The sequence below is a fragment of the Moschus berezovskii genome, chromosome 15, assembly GCF_049115385.1.
Source record: "Moschus berezovskii isolate FMDL1 chromosome 15, NW_MosBer_1.0, whole genome shotgun sequence".
NCBI classification, from domain to species: Eukaryota; Metazoa; Chordata; class Mammalia; order Artiodactyla; family Moschidae; genus Moschus; species Moschus berezovskii.
In genome coordinates this window covers 64,371,530-64,388,025 of record NC_142474.1, presented here as the reverse complement: position 1 = coordinate 64,388,025, position 16,496 = coordinate 64,371,530, and the positions used below count along the sequence as shown (strand labels likewise).

The window sequence follows — 16,496 nt, the reverse complement described above, 5'->3', positions numbered from 1 at the left end:
TGTAGGTTGGAAGTCCATATCCATTGCCTCCCCCCTTATCCAGATACCCCCTCCAGACTGGGACATTTGTTTACCATTGACAAGGTGTAGATTTAATTTGAGAAGGTTTCATCTGATTATTACGTCTCTGATCAGTCAAACTAATGGGTTTCCCTGGTGGCTCAGAGGTTAAAGCATCTGCCTCCAATGTGGGAGTCCCGGGTTCGATCCCTGGATTGGGAAGATCCCCTGGAGAAGGAAACAGTAACCCACTCCAGTATTCTTGCCTGGAGAATCCCATGGACGGAGAAGCCTGGTAGGCTACAGTCCATGGGGTCGCAAAGAGTCGGACACGACTGAGCAACGGAACGGAGAAATCTAAATATATGGAAACAAAATATACTAACAAGGCATATTTGAATTTTAATAGCATAATTGTCTCCTAAGGCTTTTCAAAAATAAAGATTTTTATCTGAGAACTACAGAATTGCTGCAGTAGTTTCTTAAATTTTACTACTGTTTGAATATTCATTTATTTCCATGGCACTGTATCCCATGACAGTGGATGACAAAGTTCCATTTTCAGGGATCTATGTGGGATAGATATTATACAGTAACAACAACTTATTTTCTTTCTATTTGTGCATAACAAAACCCCTGGATCCTATTTTTGGGATTGTCTGAAATAGGAATCAAAAGTATTTGTTTTGTTTGGGATTGAAATAGCATCTACATACTGGAATCTATGCATATTTATGGGTTATTTGTATTGGTAGAGATGGCTTTCGAAAATACAAAGTTAAATATTCTTAGCATTTGTACCTAGTTTGTCATATTTATCACTGTTGTTTGTCACTTTTGAATAGCACTTAATTTTGCTTTCTAAACTTTATTTGAAAATCTTTATTCTAAGTGTAGCAATTGTGTCTCCATTTTGATGATTTCTGTTTGTCTCTATTGAAATATAGTTATTGCTTGCTTATTAAAGTTGATGCAACATTTTCAAAATATTTATTTTTAAATGTATTCATACCTTCTCATTGACTTTTGATAGCATTTGAAAGTATTCTTGGAGAAGGCAATGACAACCCACTCCAGTACTCTTGCCTGGAAAATCCCATGGGTGGAGGAACCTGGTAGGCTGCAGTCCATGTGGTTGTGAAGAGTCGGACACGACTGAGTGACTTCACTTTCCCTTTTCACTTTCATGCATTGGAGAAGGAAATGGCAACCCACTCCAGTGTTCTTGCCTGGAGAATCCCAGGGACAGGGGAGCCTGGTGGGCTGCTGTCTATGGGGTCGCACAGAGTCGGACACCACTGAAGCTACTTAGCAGCAGCAACAGCAGAAAGAATTCTCTTGGCCATATTTTGGGCCAGAAGACCTGATAGAAAACATATTTTTTGAAAAATAGAATCTTAAAAAAATAAAAAATGTTTATTATGTTCAGTTCAGTCGTTCAGTTGTGTCCGACTCTTTGCAACCCCATGAATCACAGCACGCTAGGCCTCCCTGTCCATCACCAACTCCCGGAGTTCACTCATACTCACCTCCATCGAGTTGGTGATGCCATCCAGCCATCTCATTCTCTGTCATCCCCTTTTCCTCCTGCCCCCAATCCTTCCCAGCATCAGAGTCTTTTCCAGTGAGTCAACTCTTCGTATGAGGTGGCCAAAGTATTAGAGCTTCAGCTTTAGCATCAGTCCTTCCAATGAACACCCAGGACTGATCTCCTTTAGAATGGACCGGTTGGATCTCCTTGCAGTCCAAGGGACTCCCAAGAGTCTTCTCCAACACCGCAGTTACTAGTCACCTAACATTCCTTCCCATGTGGAAGGAGTATTTTCAAAATTAAACATAACTTATCGTTAGATAAAATTGCTTTTGCCGTATAAAATTTTATAATTTCATTGAGTGATTTACTTCATGCTTTTATCTCTTAAATATACTGCTTACTTTCTAAATTGTTTTTTTAAAATAAGATCTGTGCAGCTTATTACTGTGTCCTTGGATAAAAATATCCAGCGGCCAAGGATCCCAATGTAATAATCATCAATGGAGCAAAACTTATTTTTCACTGGAGTCTGTAGTAACACCTAAATATCCTCACTAAGCAAATTCAGATCATGCCCCTTTTTGGTTTATCCCTTTTCCAATATAGTGACAATTAAAAGTTACTGTCAACAGTTACAGAAATAGTATTAGAGTAGAAGTCAGAATATTTGATTTCAATCAGTCTCTACAACTTTCTACTTGTGTGACCTTGGTTAAGTTAAAAGTTTTCCTAAACCTTCCTTTCTTTCTCTGTAAAACAACAATAATAATACCTTCTCCACATAGCTATTGTGAAAGTTAGATTTATGTAAAGCCTACTGTATAGAGTCTGTTCCATTTGGTATTCACTGCGTATTAGTTATAATTCCACACTACTATTATTGAAAACTTGCCCTTCTTTCCCTTTTACTTTTTTCTTCTCTTCCTCCTCCAGAATGTCTTTATGGAAGTTAACTGTTTCTCTTCCTTTTTACTTGAAAAGTAGTTCATATTATTTTGCCTTGTCTCTATTGGGTGATACATTCAGTGCTTTGGGAAATAGTAACTCTACAAATATCAGAAGTGAACATTAATGTTAAAAATCATGGATCTGGATTTTTCAAATATTAAATTTTTTAAAAGTGTCTTTTCATGGTTTGGTTTAAAATAGTCTGTAGGATCAATGAAACCTTCCAGATAATATAATAGCAGAGAAACTAGTATAAGTATCGGAATAAATTAGACCTTTGCAATTCTATAAGCAATGTGGCCGAATGATGCTGTTTCTTTTTTTTTGATGAGGATAGTTTTTTAAAGTCTTTATTGAATTTGTTACAATATTGCTTCCATTTTATGTTTTGGTTTTTTTCACTGGGAGGCATGTGGGATCTTAACTCCCTGACCAGGGATCGAACCTGTGTCCCCCTGCATTGTAAAGTGACGGCTTAACTATTGGACTGCCAGGGAAGTCCCAATGCTGTTTCTTAGAAAAATATTTGGAAAATATTCTTAAATTGTTGATTCTACCTATCAATTTCCAGTATGAAAAGCACAGTTCTGATTTTTTTTTTTGAAGGGATCAGATAGCATCCTTTTTTCCCTCAAATAAAACTTTACTTAGGGAAATATGGCAAGGTGATTCCCATTGAGCTCTGTCTACCCTTTTAAGCACGTGATGACCTTCAAGAGTATACTGAAAAGCTGCATTTTTGTTTTTCAGTTACTGAATGTGACTTTGAAACGGATAGCTGTGGTTGGTTTGAAGCAGCCCGTGGTGACGATTTTGAGTGGACCTGGAGCTCTAGAAGTAACCTTTCTGCTGAATTTGAGGGTCAGGCTCCACCTCGAGATCACACTCACAACACATCTCAAGGTAAGACTTCTGCAGAGGTTCTCCGAACCTTCCCACTTTCCCCAGCTAACGGTGGTTTGACCTAATGATTCGTCAGCTTAATGATGGTGTGAAAGAGATCACATTCAATAGAAACTATACATCATGTTTCGAATTTTGACCATTTCTGGGATAACAATACACCTGTGATGCTCTCTTCTGATGCTGGGAAGTGGCAGAGATGCGGCTCCCAGGCAGCCACGTAATCACCATGATGGACAATCGATACAGTTACAGCTGTTCTGTTTTTCACTTCCAGTAGAGCATTCAATAAATTACATGAAATATTCCACACTGTAGTATGAAATAGGCTTTGTGTTAGATGATTTTGTCTAACTGTGGGCTAATGTAAGTGGTCTAAGCATTGTTAAGGGAGGCATGGCCAAACTGTGATGTTCAGTAGGTCAGGTGTATTAAATGCCTTTTGCACTTCAATATTTTCTTTAAAAAAAAACCAACTTTTTATTTACATAGGGTTGATTTACAATGTTGTGTTAGTTACAGGTGTACAGCAAAGTGAATCAGTTATACATATATCTGATGTATATATGTTAAAATACACATATTTAAAAAAAACTTCATTTTACATTGGAGTATGGCCAATTGATAGTGTTGTGATAGTTTCAGGTGGACAGCAAAAGGACTCAGATATACATCTACATGTATCCATTCTTCCCCCAAACACCCCACCCGTCCAGGCTGCCCTGTGACACTGAGCAGAGTTCCCTGTGCTGTATACAGTAGGTCCCTGTTGGTTATCCATTTTAAACATAGCAGAGTGTATATGTCTATATCTACTCTTTTTTAGTTTCTTTCCCCATATAGGCCATATCAGAGTATTGAGTAGAGTTCCCTGTGCTATGACTTTGATATTTTTAACTTATGATGGGCTTATGAGACATAACTTCATCTTAAGTCAAGGGAGATCTGTACTTCAGTTTACCTTTGCTCAAGTCTGAGAAGAAAAAGAGAAGCAGTAAAGTTCTATGATACTACAACATAGGACAGTGTGGAGTAGGAAATGGCAGCCCACTCCCATATTCTTGTCTGGGAAATCCCATGGACAGAGAAGTCTGGTGGTCTATGGTCAAGGGGGTCACCGAAGAGTTGGACACAACCAAGCAACTAAACAATAATAGAACAGTTGAATATTATCTATTGTACTTACGTTGTCGAAAAAGAAGTGCTCCTTTATGGGTTTTGGGGATGGAGTATAGATATATTTTTGGCTGAATTAATGGAAACTACCTGTTGTTTTTGGCATCATTTTGGCCAAACTCTAGTTGATAGCTGAGTACTCATAAAAGCAAATTTGCTAACAATCCCTTTTATTGATATTTAATTGTTGTATAGTCTTCAGTGTAGGGGTTACAGACAGATGTCTCATTTTAGAATTTAGTAGGTTAAGTTATGATTTCTTCTTATTTTCCAATAGGGCACTTTATGTTCATTCTGAAGAAAAGCAACAGCTTATCACAAATTGCTAAACTCCAGAGCCCAACTTTCAGCCAGACAGGACCTGGATGCACTCTTTCCTTCTGGTAAATATTGAAAACAATGGTCAATTACTCTAGCAGCCTGACAGTTGCAAACATAGTACTGCATATACTTGATACTGTAATTTTTCCTATACTTTGGCTTTATTTTAAAAATAGCTATTGCACTAGATCCCTACATTTAGCATTTTACTTAGGAGCACATTATCAGTATTTATAATGTTCTTTCTTAAAAGGAACTCTTCCTCCAACAGTGGATTATAATTTAATTAACACTGCTTCCTGAGTTCTGGACTGAACTCCTTGAGAAAGGTTCCTAGGGTCCTGAGAATCAGAGTATGCACCTGAGCAGATAAGCTCTTTCAAATGGGTGGCCACAATATTAAATAAAGACATCTATTGTGTTAACTCATTTTTGATTGACTGTTGACTGAGTAAAAGTCACACAATTAGTCTTTTCCAGAAATCATTTCCATTTCTTGTGTTTGTTCTCTTTCAGGTTTTATAACTATGGCCTATCAGTGGGGGCAGCTGAGTTACAGCTACACATGGAAAATTCCAGCGAGTCCACGGTACTCTGGAGAGTATTGTATAACCAGGGTGACCAGTGGTCACAGGCAGTTGTTCAACTTGGACGTCTTACTCAGCCCTTCCATTTGTTGCTACATAAAGTCAGTCTTGGCATTTATGTTGGTGTCTCAGCTATTGATGATATCAGATTCGAAAATTGTATTCTTCCACCTCCCTCGAAGAGCTGCAAAGGGCCAGATAATTTCTGGTGTCTGCACACTAGGACTTGTGTAAAAAAATTTCAGTTATGCGATCTGGTGGATGATTGTGGTGATTATACTGATGAGGTCAATTGTGGTAAGTATCTTTCTGGTCCCTCTTACTCATTTTCAAAAAATTTATTTACTTTAATTGAAAGATAATTGCTTTACCATATTGTGCTGGTGGTTGTGATTTATTTGCTAAGTCATGTCTGACTCTTTGTGGGCCCATGGGTTGTAGCCTGCCAAACTCCTCTGTCCATGGGATTTTCCAGGCAAGAATACTAGAGTGGGTTGCCATTTCCTTCACCAGGAGATCTTCCCAACCCAGGGAGCAAACCTGTGTACCCTACATTTCAAGCAGATAATTTACCGACTGAGCCACCAGGGGGAACGCCCCACGATATTGTGTTGGTTTCTGCCATACACTGAAGTGAATCAGCCATCAGTTCAGTCACTCAGTCGTCTCCGACTCTTTGCGACCCCATGAACCACAGCACGCCAGGCCTCCCTGTTCATTACCAACTCCCGGAGTACACTCAAACTCATGTCCATCGAGTCAGTGATGCCATCCAGCCATCTCATTCTCTGTCGTCCCCTTCTCCTCCCGCCCCCAATCCCTCCCAGCATCAGAGTCTTTTCCAGTGAGTCAACTCGTCGCATGAGGTGGCCAAAGTATTGGAGTTTCAGCTTCAACATCAGTCCTTCCAATGAACACCCAGGATTGATCTCCCTTAGAATGGACTGGTTGGATCTCCTTGCAGTCCAAGGGACTCTCAAGAGTCTTCTCCAACACCACAGTTCAAAAGCATCAATTCTTCGGCGCTCAGCTTTCTTCACAGTCCAACTCTCACATCCACACATGACTGCTGGAAAAACCATAGCCTTGACTAGATGGACCTTTGTTGACAAAGTAATGTTTCTGCTTTTTAATATGCTATCTCAGTTGGTCATAACTTTACTTCCAAGGAGTAAGTGTCTTTTAATTTCATGGCTGCAATCAGCATCCATAGTGATTTTGGAGCCCCCCAAAATAAAGTCTGACACTGTTTCCACTGTTTCTCCATCTATTTCCCATGAAGTGATGGGACCAGATGCCATGATCTCAGTGTACTGAATGTTGAGCTTCAAGCCAACTTTTTCACTCTCCTCTTTCACTTTCATCAAGAGGCTTTTTAGTTCTTCTTCACTTTCTGCCATAAGGGTGGTGTCATCTGCATATCTGAGGTTATTGATATTTCTCCCAGCAATCTTGATTCCAGCTTGTGCTTCTTCCAGCCCAGCATTCCTCATGATGTACTCTGCATATAAGTTAAATAAGCAGGATGACAATATCCAGCCTTTATGTACTCCTTTTCCTATTTGGAACCGCCCTGTTGTTCCATGTCCAGTTCTAACTGTTGCTTCCTGACCTGCATACAGGTTTCTCAAGAGGCAGGTCAGGTGGTCTGGTATTCCCATCTTTTTCAGAATTTTCCACAGTTTATTGTGATCCACACAGTCTAAGGCTTTGGCATAGTCAATGAAGCAGAAATAGATGTTTTTCTGGAACTCTCTTGCTTTTTCCATGATCCAGTGGATGTTGGCAATTTGATCTCTGGTTCCTCTGCCTTTTCTAAAACCAGCTTGAACATCTGTAAGTTCATGGTTCACGTATTGCTGATGCCTGGCTTGGAGAATTTTGAGCATGACTTTACTAGTGTGTGAGATGAGTGCAATTTTGCAGTAGTTTGAGCATTCTTTGGCATTGCCTTTCTTTGGGATTGGAGTGAAAACTGACCTTTTCCAGTCCTGTGGCCTCTGCTGAGTTTTCCAAATTTGCTGGCATATTGAGTGCAGCACTTTCACAGCTGCACTTTCAGGATTTGAAATAGCTCAACTGGAATTCCATCACCTCCACTCGCTTTGTTCATAGTGATGCTTTCTAAGGCCCACTTGACTTCACATTCCAAGATGTCAGCCATAGGTATACATTTTGATGGTGGTGATCTTGATCAGTTCATTGTTTTCCTAGTCCATCAAGACAAAGTCCCTAAGCATTGTTCCAAAGTTGAATGAATGCTTTGTGTGATTAATTAATCAGCTATCAGTATTTATTATGTAGATTTATGAACTAGATACTAGAGATACAGTGATGAGCACAATTGCACAGAGTCCCTGACCCCATGTGGCTTACAGTCTCATTGAGGAGATAGATATTATTCACATATTTAAAAAATAAATGTAAAATGACAGGAGCTTAGACAGGACTTACCAAACGCTGTGACTTTATATAATTATGGTTTTGGACTTCCTAGAGATGGTGACTTAACTGAGATCTGAAAAATAGTAAGTAAATGAAGATGTGCAAAACCCTGATGCATGACCGCACAGCAGCTGCAAGATACCCAGTATGGCTGGAGCAAGTCATTGAGAGAGAACTAGGATGCAACATAAAGATGGAGATGAAGGGGGAGGCCAGATTATCAGACCTTTGTAGACCATTTTAAGGAAGTTTTTCCCCACTGGAAGGTTTTTAAGAAGGAAGGTAATATAAAAAAATTGATTTTAAAATTTCAGATTTAAAAATGTCACTGTGGATACCGTGTAATGAGTGGATTAGCGGAAAGTGGATCATATTTATTAGGAGTCTGTAGCAGTGGTTTCCAGGAGAGGGGTTGGCAGCCTCTCTCCAGAGACAGTGGTGGAGATTCAGGGACTAAAGTCTGGGGGAGGGACCTTTAGGAGGGGCATTTGATGATGTCTTAGATATAGAGAGCAGAGAGTGAGATGTTAAAGTTCTGAATTTCTGATTTAAATTACCAAAGAGTTGATGGTATCTGATGATTGTGTACCTCTTGCAGTTTAATAAACCCGGTTCCTGGTAGTGCCGGGTGCATTTGTTTCTGAAAATGAATCACAAGCTAAGAGAGGTTTTTCTTTTTTAATTACCAAAATCTATCAAGGAAAGTTTGCATTTTTCTTTGTCCAGAAATAGCAATGATCCTTAAAATTCAATCTATGTGACTATTAAATTGGAAGGCTTATCATAAACCAAAGGAAAGCCATCAAATACTTGGAACATCATAGGAAACATTACACTGAGAAATTTCCATATAAATCATTGTGGAGAATTTTGCACATATGTGGTGTTTAATACAGTCAGGCACATTAAAGTCAGAATTGCCATGCAACTTGTTACACAACTAATAACTTCAGTGCATATAAATGAAATTGATGATTTCGACCAATGACTGTTAAAAGATGCATTGCTTGTCCTAAAAGTAATTTATTTTTTGCAAATTTAGAAAGCCTTTTTAACTTTTTCACTCACTTCAAATTCCACTCCTTGAAAGATGTTGATCTATTACTAAAGATAAGCAAATTATCCTTCAAACTTCACAGTATTAACTGAGTAAATAGGATTTTGGAAGTATGGCTATAATATCAAAATATTTCTTCTGACTAAATATTAATGAGAGGAAACAATAGTGACTGTCACTTTCTCTCATAGCCTTCCATCTAGACATAGTAATTTTTAAAAATATTTTTAATTGGACGATAATTTCTTTACAATGTTGTGCTGGTTTCTGCTGTACAACAGTGTGAGTCGGTCATAAGAATATAAATAGACATAGAGATTTTTTTAAATGGAGACTTTTTAATTTATTTTTATTTTTTAGCTTTTATTTTTTGGCTATGCATGGGGGATTTTAGTTCCCTGATCAGGGATCAAACCCGTGCCCCCTACAGAGGAAGTGCGGAGTTTTAATCACTGGACCACCAGGGAAGTCCCTTGATTTAGTACTTTATTAACATAGAATGCATTAGTCATCTAGAAATCAATGCTCTATTTCTTGAAGTATGTGTGGAATATGATCTTTCATTTAAGGGTGGGGCTATGTGCCTTCCTTTTTGAAATGAAGATTGAGCATGCAGTCAGTCTGAAGACAGGCAATGTGAAAAAATCTGTTGGCTTTCGTGCCAGTTTTATGTCAAAAACACAGTTGCTTGACATCCCCCTTCTGCTGCACAGCCCCAGACTGACACCTGCAGAGGACCTGCAGGGCCCCGTTCACGTCACAGCTGCGCTTGATGAGTCACAGGTGAAGAATATCAAAGGAAAGCTCATCTCCCATTTGACATTTACTCTCTCGGTTCCCTTCATTAGGTCTAAGCTCCTGTTCTCTAGGTTTCGAGACAGATGATTTGTTCTTGCCTGGCTGCGTTTACTCACATATGCTTTTATTCATTGTTTCAGAATATTTGTTCACCTTTGGCGCCAAGTGCCATTAGTAAGATGAATAGAGGACAGCTGACATTTGTCTTTCAGAAACATTAACTTATGTAAATGAAGTTAAAATGGGGAATCTTCATTGATTCTAAATCCTGTCCCTTCTACCCAAATAATGTCAAACGTATATTCTATCCCATTTATTCTAAAAAAGTACTTGGTGTCAACAGAATTGTCACATCTTGAAAAATGAATACATTTCAATATTATCCTACAAATGTCGGTAGAGTGTTGAGTGGATAAGGGACTGACGAATTCTTTAAAAGTGCTTTGAGTTCTTCTACTGACTGAAGGGAGTTAAACGTTTAAAAGCACCAGGGATTTCCCTGGTGGTCCAGTGGCTAAGACTCCATGCTCCCAATGCGGGGCGCTTGGGTTCAATCCCTGGTCAAAGAACTAGGTCCCACATGCTGCAGCTAAGCATTTGCATGCTGCAGCTAAGCATTTGCATACCACAGCTAAGACCTGGTGAAGCCAAACAAATAGATAAATAAAACATTTTAAAGCATCAGCTCAAAGGAGCTACAACCCAGTGAGTAGGAAAGATTACCACTGAGGAGACACAGCTAAGAACTGATGAGGCACACAGCATAAGAGGCATAGATGGAGGGAGAGGGAGAGGCGAGGTGTTTAGGGCATGCTAACAAATCAGTGCACGCTGAGGGGAAAGACAGTTAGTTATGGACGAACAGGAAGTTGTTTTAATTTGGGAATGGTAAAGCTGGAACTCCAATACTTTGGCCACCTCATGCGAAGAGTTGACTCACTGGAAAAGACTCTGATGTTGGGAAGGATTGGGAGCAGGAGGAGATGGGGACGACAGAGAATGAGGTGGCTGGATGGCATCACCGACTCGACGAACATGAGTCTGAGTGAACTCCGGGAGTTGGTGATGGACAGGGAGGCCTGGCGTGCTGTGATTCATGGGGTCGCGGAGAGTCGGACACGACTGAGCGACTGAACTGAACTGAAAGCTTGAAAGATAGAGTTTAGATTTAAGTTGAGATTAGATAAGTAAATACGAAAGGGTTTTGAATAGAGAAGAAAAATGACAAGCTACCATTGAAATATGGTCATTGTGGTACAAAGGAGGGCTACTTGGAACTGGGGTGGGATGGATCCAGAGAGAAGAATTCGATTTCAGAGTGAAGTCTGGAAAACACCTGCCTCAGAATCATCTTGGGTGCTTATTAAAAATTGGGCTTCCTTCCATACCTTACATAGTGTTTGTACAGGACTTTCAGTTCAGTTCAGTCGCTCAGTCATGACCGACTCTTTGCGACCCCATGAATCACAGCATGCCAGGCCTCCCTGTCTATCACCAACTTCCAGAGTTCACTCAAACTCATGTCCATCAAGTCGGTGATGCCATCCAGCCATCTCATTCTCTGTCGTCCCCTTCTCCTCCTGCCCCCAATCCTTCCCAGCATCAGAGTCTTTTCCAGTGAGGACTTTACCAAGGAGTAAACAACTTTACCATTCACCCCAGGGCATTCCAAAAGATTGAGAATTAGTATGATTCTTGTCAGCAGTGCATGTTAGAACTACCAAGGGAGCTAGTAAAATATCCTCTCAGTTGATGGGTACACAATTTGGAGCAATTAAATCAACATATCTGGAGCGGAATTTGACCTTTAATTTTTTTAATGTTCACTGGTGATTGGAACATTCAGCTGAAGTTGAAATCCATGGAGACAGAAGTTTGTTGCAGTGAGCCAGCTGTGGGGTAGTGATCATTTCCCTAAGGTTGGGATAGCGCTACAGGGCATGGGATGGGTGTAAAAGGCATTTGGAAAATAATGGCCAAAGTGATTCCACCTCTATTTATAAAATATTATTGCTTGATGTATTAGCTAAGATTTACTTTTCTAAAAAGTTTGCTCTAATGTTGTATTAAAAAAGATTAGAATGGTTTACCTTGGCAGAAGCAAAGTAGCAACTAGTATTCCCATTCATAGTTATTTTGGTCATTAATGATCTTTTGGTTTTATTTAATGCCCATTTCAGTACCTGAACTTCAGTGTAACTTTGAAAATGGAATTTGTAACTGGAAACAAGATACAGAAGATGATTTTGACTGGACCCGGTACCAGGGCCCAACATCAACGCTTAATACAGGGCCAATGAAGGATAACACTTTGCGTACAGCTCAAGGACACTATCTGTACATCGAATCTTCCGAACCACAGGTTTTCCAGCACCGAGCTGCTCTGCTCAGCCCGATCCTTAACGCCACTGATGCGGAGGGCTGCACTTTCCGTTTGTACTACCACATGTTCGGAAAGCACATTTATAGGCTGGCCGTCTACCAGAGAGTCTGGAACAACACAAGAGGACAGCTGCTGTGGCACATATTTGGGAATCAAGGCCCCATTTGGATACGGAAATCTCTCAACCTTTTCAGCAGGCAGCCTTTTCAGGTATGGGCAATGGCTTTCACAAGGTATATTCAAAATGGCGTCAGAACGTTTAAGGAATATGAAAGATCTCTATGTTCTTGAATTAAAAGTGAAATTTGATCAGTTAGCTTGACACACATTTATCATTTAATTAAGGTGTACCCAAGCTCATTAGGTTGCCTTCCTCCTTGACTACCTCCAGTAACGTGGATTGAAATTTCTACAGGTGGACACGTGGCATTGGACACAGCTGTAGGTTCTTCCAATCTAAGTCATTGTTGTGCTGAAATTGAAAAACCTGGAGGGAAAAAAAATGTTTGGCCCCATCACTAGTCTTCTGCCAAAAGTTAGACTCTTAAATTTGTTATTTTGAATCTCTCATTTGACTTCCTCACATTTTGTAGGTAAGGAGCAAAAATCCAGGAAGAGAGTACACGTTGTTGGAAGAGCTATTCAGGCACAGAACCAGACTTTGAATCTAGGTTTCCTTCCTCTTGGTGGAATATTCTTTAAATCTTTCCTACCTTCTCCTAAAAGTCAAAGTTTCAATACCAAGTTCAAATACTTATGTGCTTTTACAGTTTTGTAAAGGGCTTTGGCATACTTTGCTTGATTCAGCAATTCCCTGAAGTGCGTAAGTCAAAGATTCTTTTTGCCGGTTTTATAGATATGAAGGAAAAAACTCAAGTTGTTTTTTGTGCTGTGCTTAGTCACTCAGTCATGTCTGACTCTTTGTGACCCCATGGACTGTAGCCTGCCAGGCTCCTCTGTCCATGGGGATTCTCCAGGCAGGAATACTCGAGTGGGTTGCCATGCCCTCCTCTGGGGGATCTTCCCAACCCAGGGATCAAACCCAGGTCTCCCACATTGCAGGTCTTGCCATCCGTGCCACCAGGGAAGCCCAAGAACAGTGGAGTGGGTAGCCTATCCCTTCTCCAGGTGATCTTCCCAATCCAGGGATCAAGCTGGCATCTCCTGCATTGCAGGCAGATTCTTTACCAGGTAATCTGAAAAACAGGGACTTGTTCTAGAACCCACAATGTCTATTTAATTCATGCTCATTCTGTTTCTTTTTTTTTTTTCTTTCATAATGCATTTTTTTTTTTTACTCTGCTTAAAAAAAGAATTTTATTTTTGGCTCTGCTGAGTCTTCATTGCTGCACAGGCTTTTTTCTAATTGCAGCGAGTGGGAGTTACTCTCTAGTTGAGGTCTGCAGGCTTCTCATTGCACTGGCTTCTCTTATTGCAGTGCATGGGCTCCAGAGTGTGTGGGCTTCAGTAGTTGTAGCACGTGGGCTCGGTAGTTGTGGCTCCCAGTCTCTAGAGCACAGGCTCAATTGTTGTGGTGCACAGGCTTAGTTGCTTCATGGCATGTGGAATCTTCCCTGGTCAGGGATTGAACCTGTGTCTCCTGCATTGGCAGGCAAATTTATCGCCACTGAGCTACCAGGGAAAACCTCATTCTCTTTCTGATGCATCATATAGCCGGTTGTAAGTAGGAGTCTTGAATATTTGTTTTTTTCCCTCTGGTCAAATAGACATGCATATGATATATTGGAAGAAACTTCTTACCTATACTGGCTAAACCTTTTTTTTTTTTGGCATATTCTAAACTTCTCGGTTTCCCCAACTGAAAGCACTATCTTTATCTAAATGTCTCTAGTAAAGAGTTTCACAGCCAAGAACTTAGCTCCAGGCCACCTGAGCTTCTAACCATCATAGATATACATTGTATGTGGCTCAGTAGAGAACACATCTGGTTGGTGTTTTGTCCTGATAGATATAAGCTGACATCATGATACCTAATCTGCAAAGTGCAGAGTGTTATCTTGCTGTCCAGCCCAGTGGTAAGATCCATATAATCATGTGAAATTAAATTGAAGAGGGTTTTTTGACTTTTATTTAATAATGGCTCATCCACTTCAGGTTAGTTCTTAATGTCTAATCAGGTCAGTTGTAATTTTGGCTTGCTGCTGCTGCTGCTGTCACTTCAGTCGTGTCCGACGGAAGCCCACCAGGCTCCCCTGTCCCTGGGATTCTCCAGGCAAGAACACTGGAGTGGGTTGCCATTTCCTTCTCCAAAGTGTGAAAGTGAAAAGTGAAAGTGAAGTCGCTCAGTCGTGTCCGACCCTTAGCGACCCCACGGACTGCAGCCTACCAGGCTCCTCCATCCATGGGATTTTCTAGGCAAGAGTACTGGAGTGGCTTGCCATTGCCTTCTCAGATTTAAATGGATAAACTTTCCTTGTGATGTTTACTCAACAATTGCTTTCCACTTGCAGAATTGAGCTTGTGGTTTCTGGAAGGGGATGGATGGGGAGAATGGATTGTTAGGGAGTTTGGGATATACACACTGCTATATTTTAAGTGGATAACCAACAAGGACCTACTGTATAGCACATGGAACTCTGCTGAGTGTTACATGACAGCCTGGATGGAAGGGGAGTTTGGGGGAGAGTGGATACATGTAGATGTATGGCTGAGTCCCTTTACTGTCCACCTGAAACTATCACAACAAAGTTAATCAGTTATACCCCAGTACAAAAGAAAAAAGAAAAAGAATTGGTTTTCAGGAGAAAATCAGCTTTGCAAGGGAGCGGCTTCAGAGTCAGATGACCATGGAATTAACCAAAGATTCCGTTGGTTATGAAGCTAAAGCATAAATATTGAGGTTTGAAACCCAACCTGGATTACACAGAGTACTCTATTAGATTTTATCCAAGTGTTCTTTTTTTTTTTTTTAATGAATTTTAGGCATGAAAAGATGAAATCAGAGATTCTGCATGCTGTGCAGATTAATGGTTTAAGATAATAAGGATTGAGATTGTTTTAAGCAATAGGATGTTTGTTCATTGAATGATGGATGTACATAGTTTCTGCTCTACTGAGCAAAGGTGGCAACAATCAACATTTTCATTAACTGTGATATTGTAGTGAGATTACCTAGTATCATGCCTGGGAATTAATAGGTACTCACTAAATATTTGGTTAATAGAAAAATTTAAAGGTTTTTCAGGATCATTCATTTAAAATGAAGTATATAGGGTAGAACCAGATTGCTCATGCAGGTATAGGAACAATTTGTCTTATTAATGTCAGTTTAAATTATCATCCACTGCTTTTATGTGTGGAATGGTCAGTTAAAGCTCAGCAAGTCACTGCATATACAACTTCAGGTCAACCTTCTACCTAATTTTTATTATGAGATTTCTGAGATTTGATTGATAACTGTACATAGTGAATGTATGGTCAAGCTAATTCAAATATCAATGTGCTTCATTCCTGGAAGTTTCCTAATATCCCTTTTTTAAAATTAATTGATGTTTGACTGCACTGGGTCTTCATTGCTTTACCCAGGCTTTCTCTATCGCAGTGCATGGGCTTTTCATTGTAGTCGCGTCTCCTGTTGCAGACCACGTGCTCTAGAGTGCACGGCCTTCAGTAGTTGCAGCATGTGGGCTCTAGGGCATAAGGGCTTCAGCAGTTGCAGCTTGAGGGCCCTACAGGGCAGGCTTAGTAGTTGCAGCACACAGGCTTGGCTGCTTGGCAGCACGTGCAATCTTCCCGGACCAGGAATCAAACCCATGTCTCCTGCATTGGCAGCTGGATTCTTATCCACTGTGCGACCAGGGAAGTTCCTGATATCCCTTTGTAATATCTCCTTCTGGCCCTCACTTCCATCCCTAGACAAACACTGAACTTTCAGTGTATATTAACTAACGCCGCTCAAACTGTTATATAAATCAAATTGTATGGCATGTACTTTTATCTGACATGTTTCATTCTGTATAATTATTTTGAGATTCATTTTATTACCAAATATATCAGTACTTCACTTCTTTCTATTGTTAAATAGTATTCCATGATATAGATAGAGCAGTTTTTCCATTCTTCTTGGCAGGGCTTCAATATCAGCAGTTTTCATTGATAAGTACTGCAAAAACCTAGTTTAAAGAAACTTATTAATTCTTTGGCACCACAGGAACCAGGACTTACAAGCTTCTGCTCACTTATTCCTAACATGGCCTTGTTTTCTGAAGTATATATTTATATATGAAGTTGGCCCAAGGAGAGGACATGGACTTTCAAAGAAAAAAATTCTCCAGGTGGTATCACATCATTAAAATATTAAGAAATTAAAAAAAAAAGATTCTT

At 40.0% G+C, this 16,496-nt stretch overlaps 1 protein-coding gene across 2 annotated transcripts in view; it reads left to right on the top strand.

The window, feature by feature from the left end:
• MALRD1 (MAM and LDL receptor class A domain containing 1) overlaps window positions 1–16,496 on the top strand; it is a 596,047-nt gene that overhangs the window by 118,800 nt on the left and 460,751 nt on the right. For both annotated transcript variants that reach the window (XM_088844424.1, XM_055428153.2), the window contains 4 exons: window positions 3,233–3,385; window positions 4,839–4,944; window positions 5,399–5,766; window positions 11,950–12,362. In XM_088844424.1, the coding sequence (XP_088700550.1) occupies window positions 3,233–3,385; window positions 4,839–4,944; window positions 5,399–5,766; window positions 11,950–12,362 (1,040 nt within the window). The remainder of the gene's footprint in view (window positions 1–3,232; window positions 3,386–4,838; window positions 4,945–5,398; window positions 5,767–11,949; window positions 12,363–16,496) is intronic.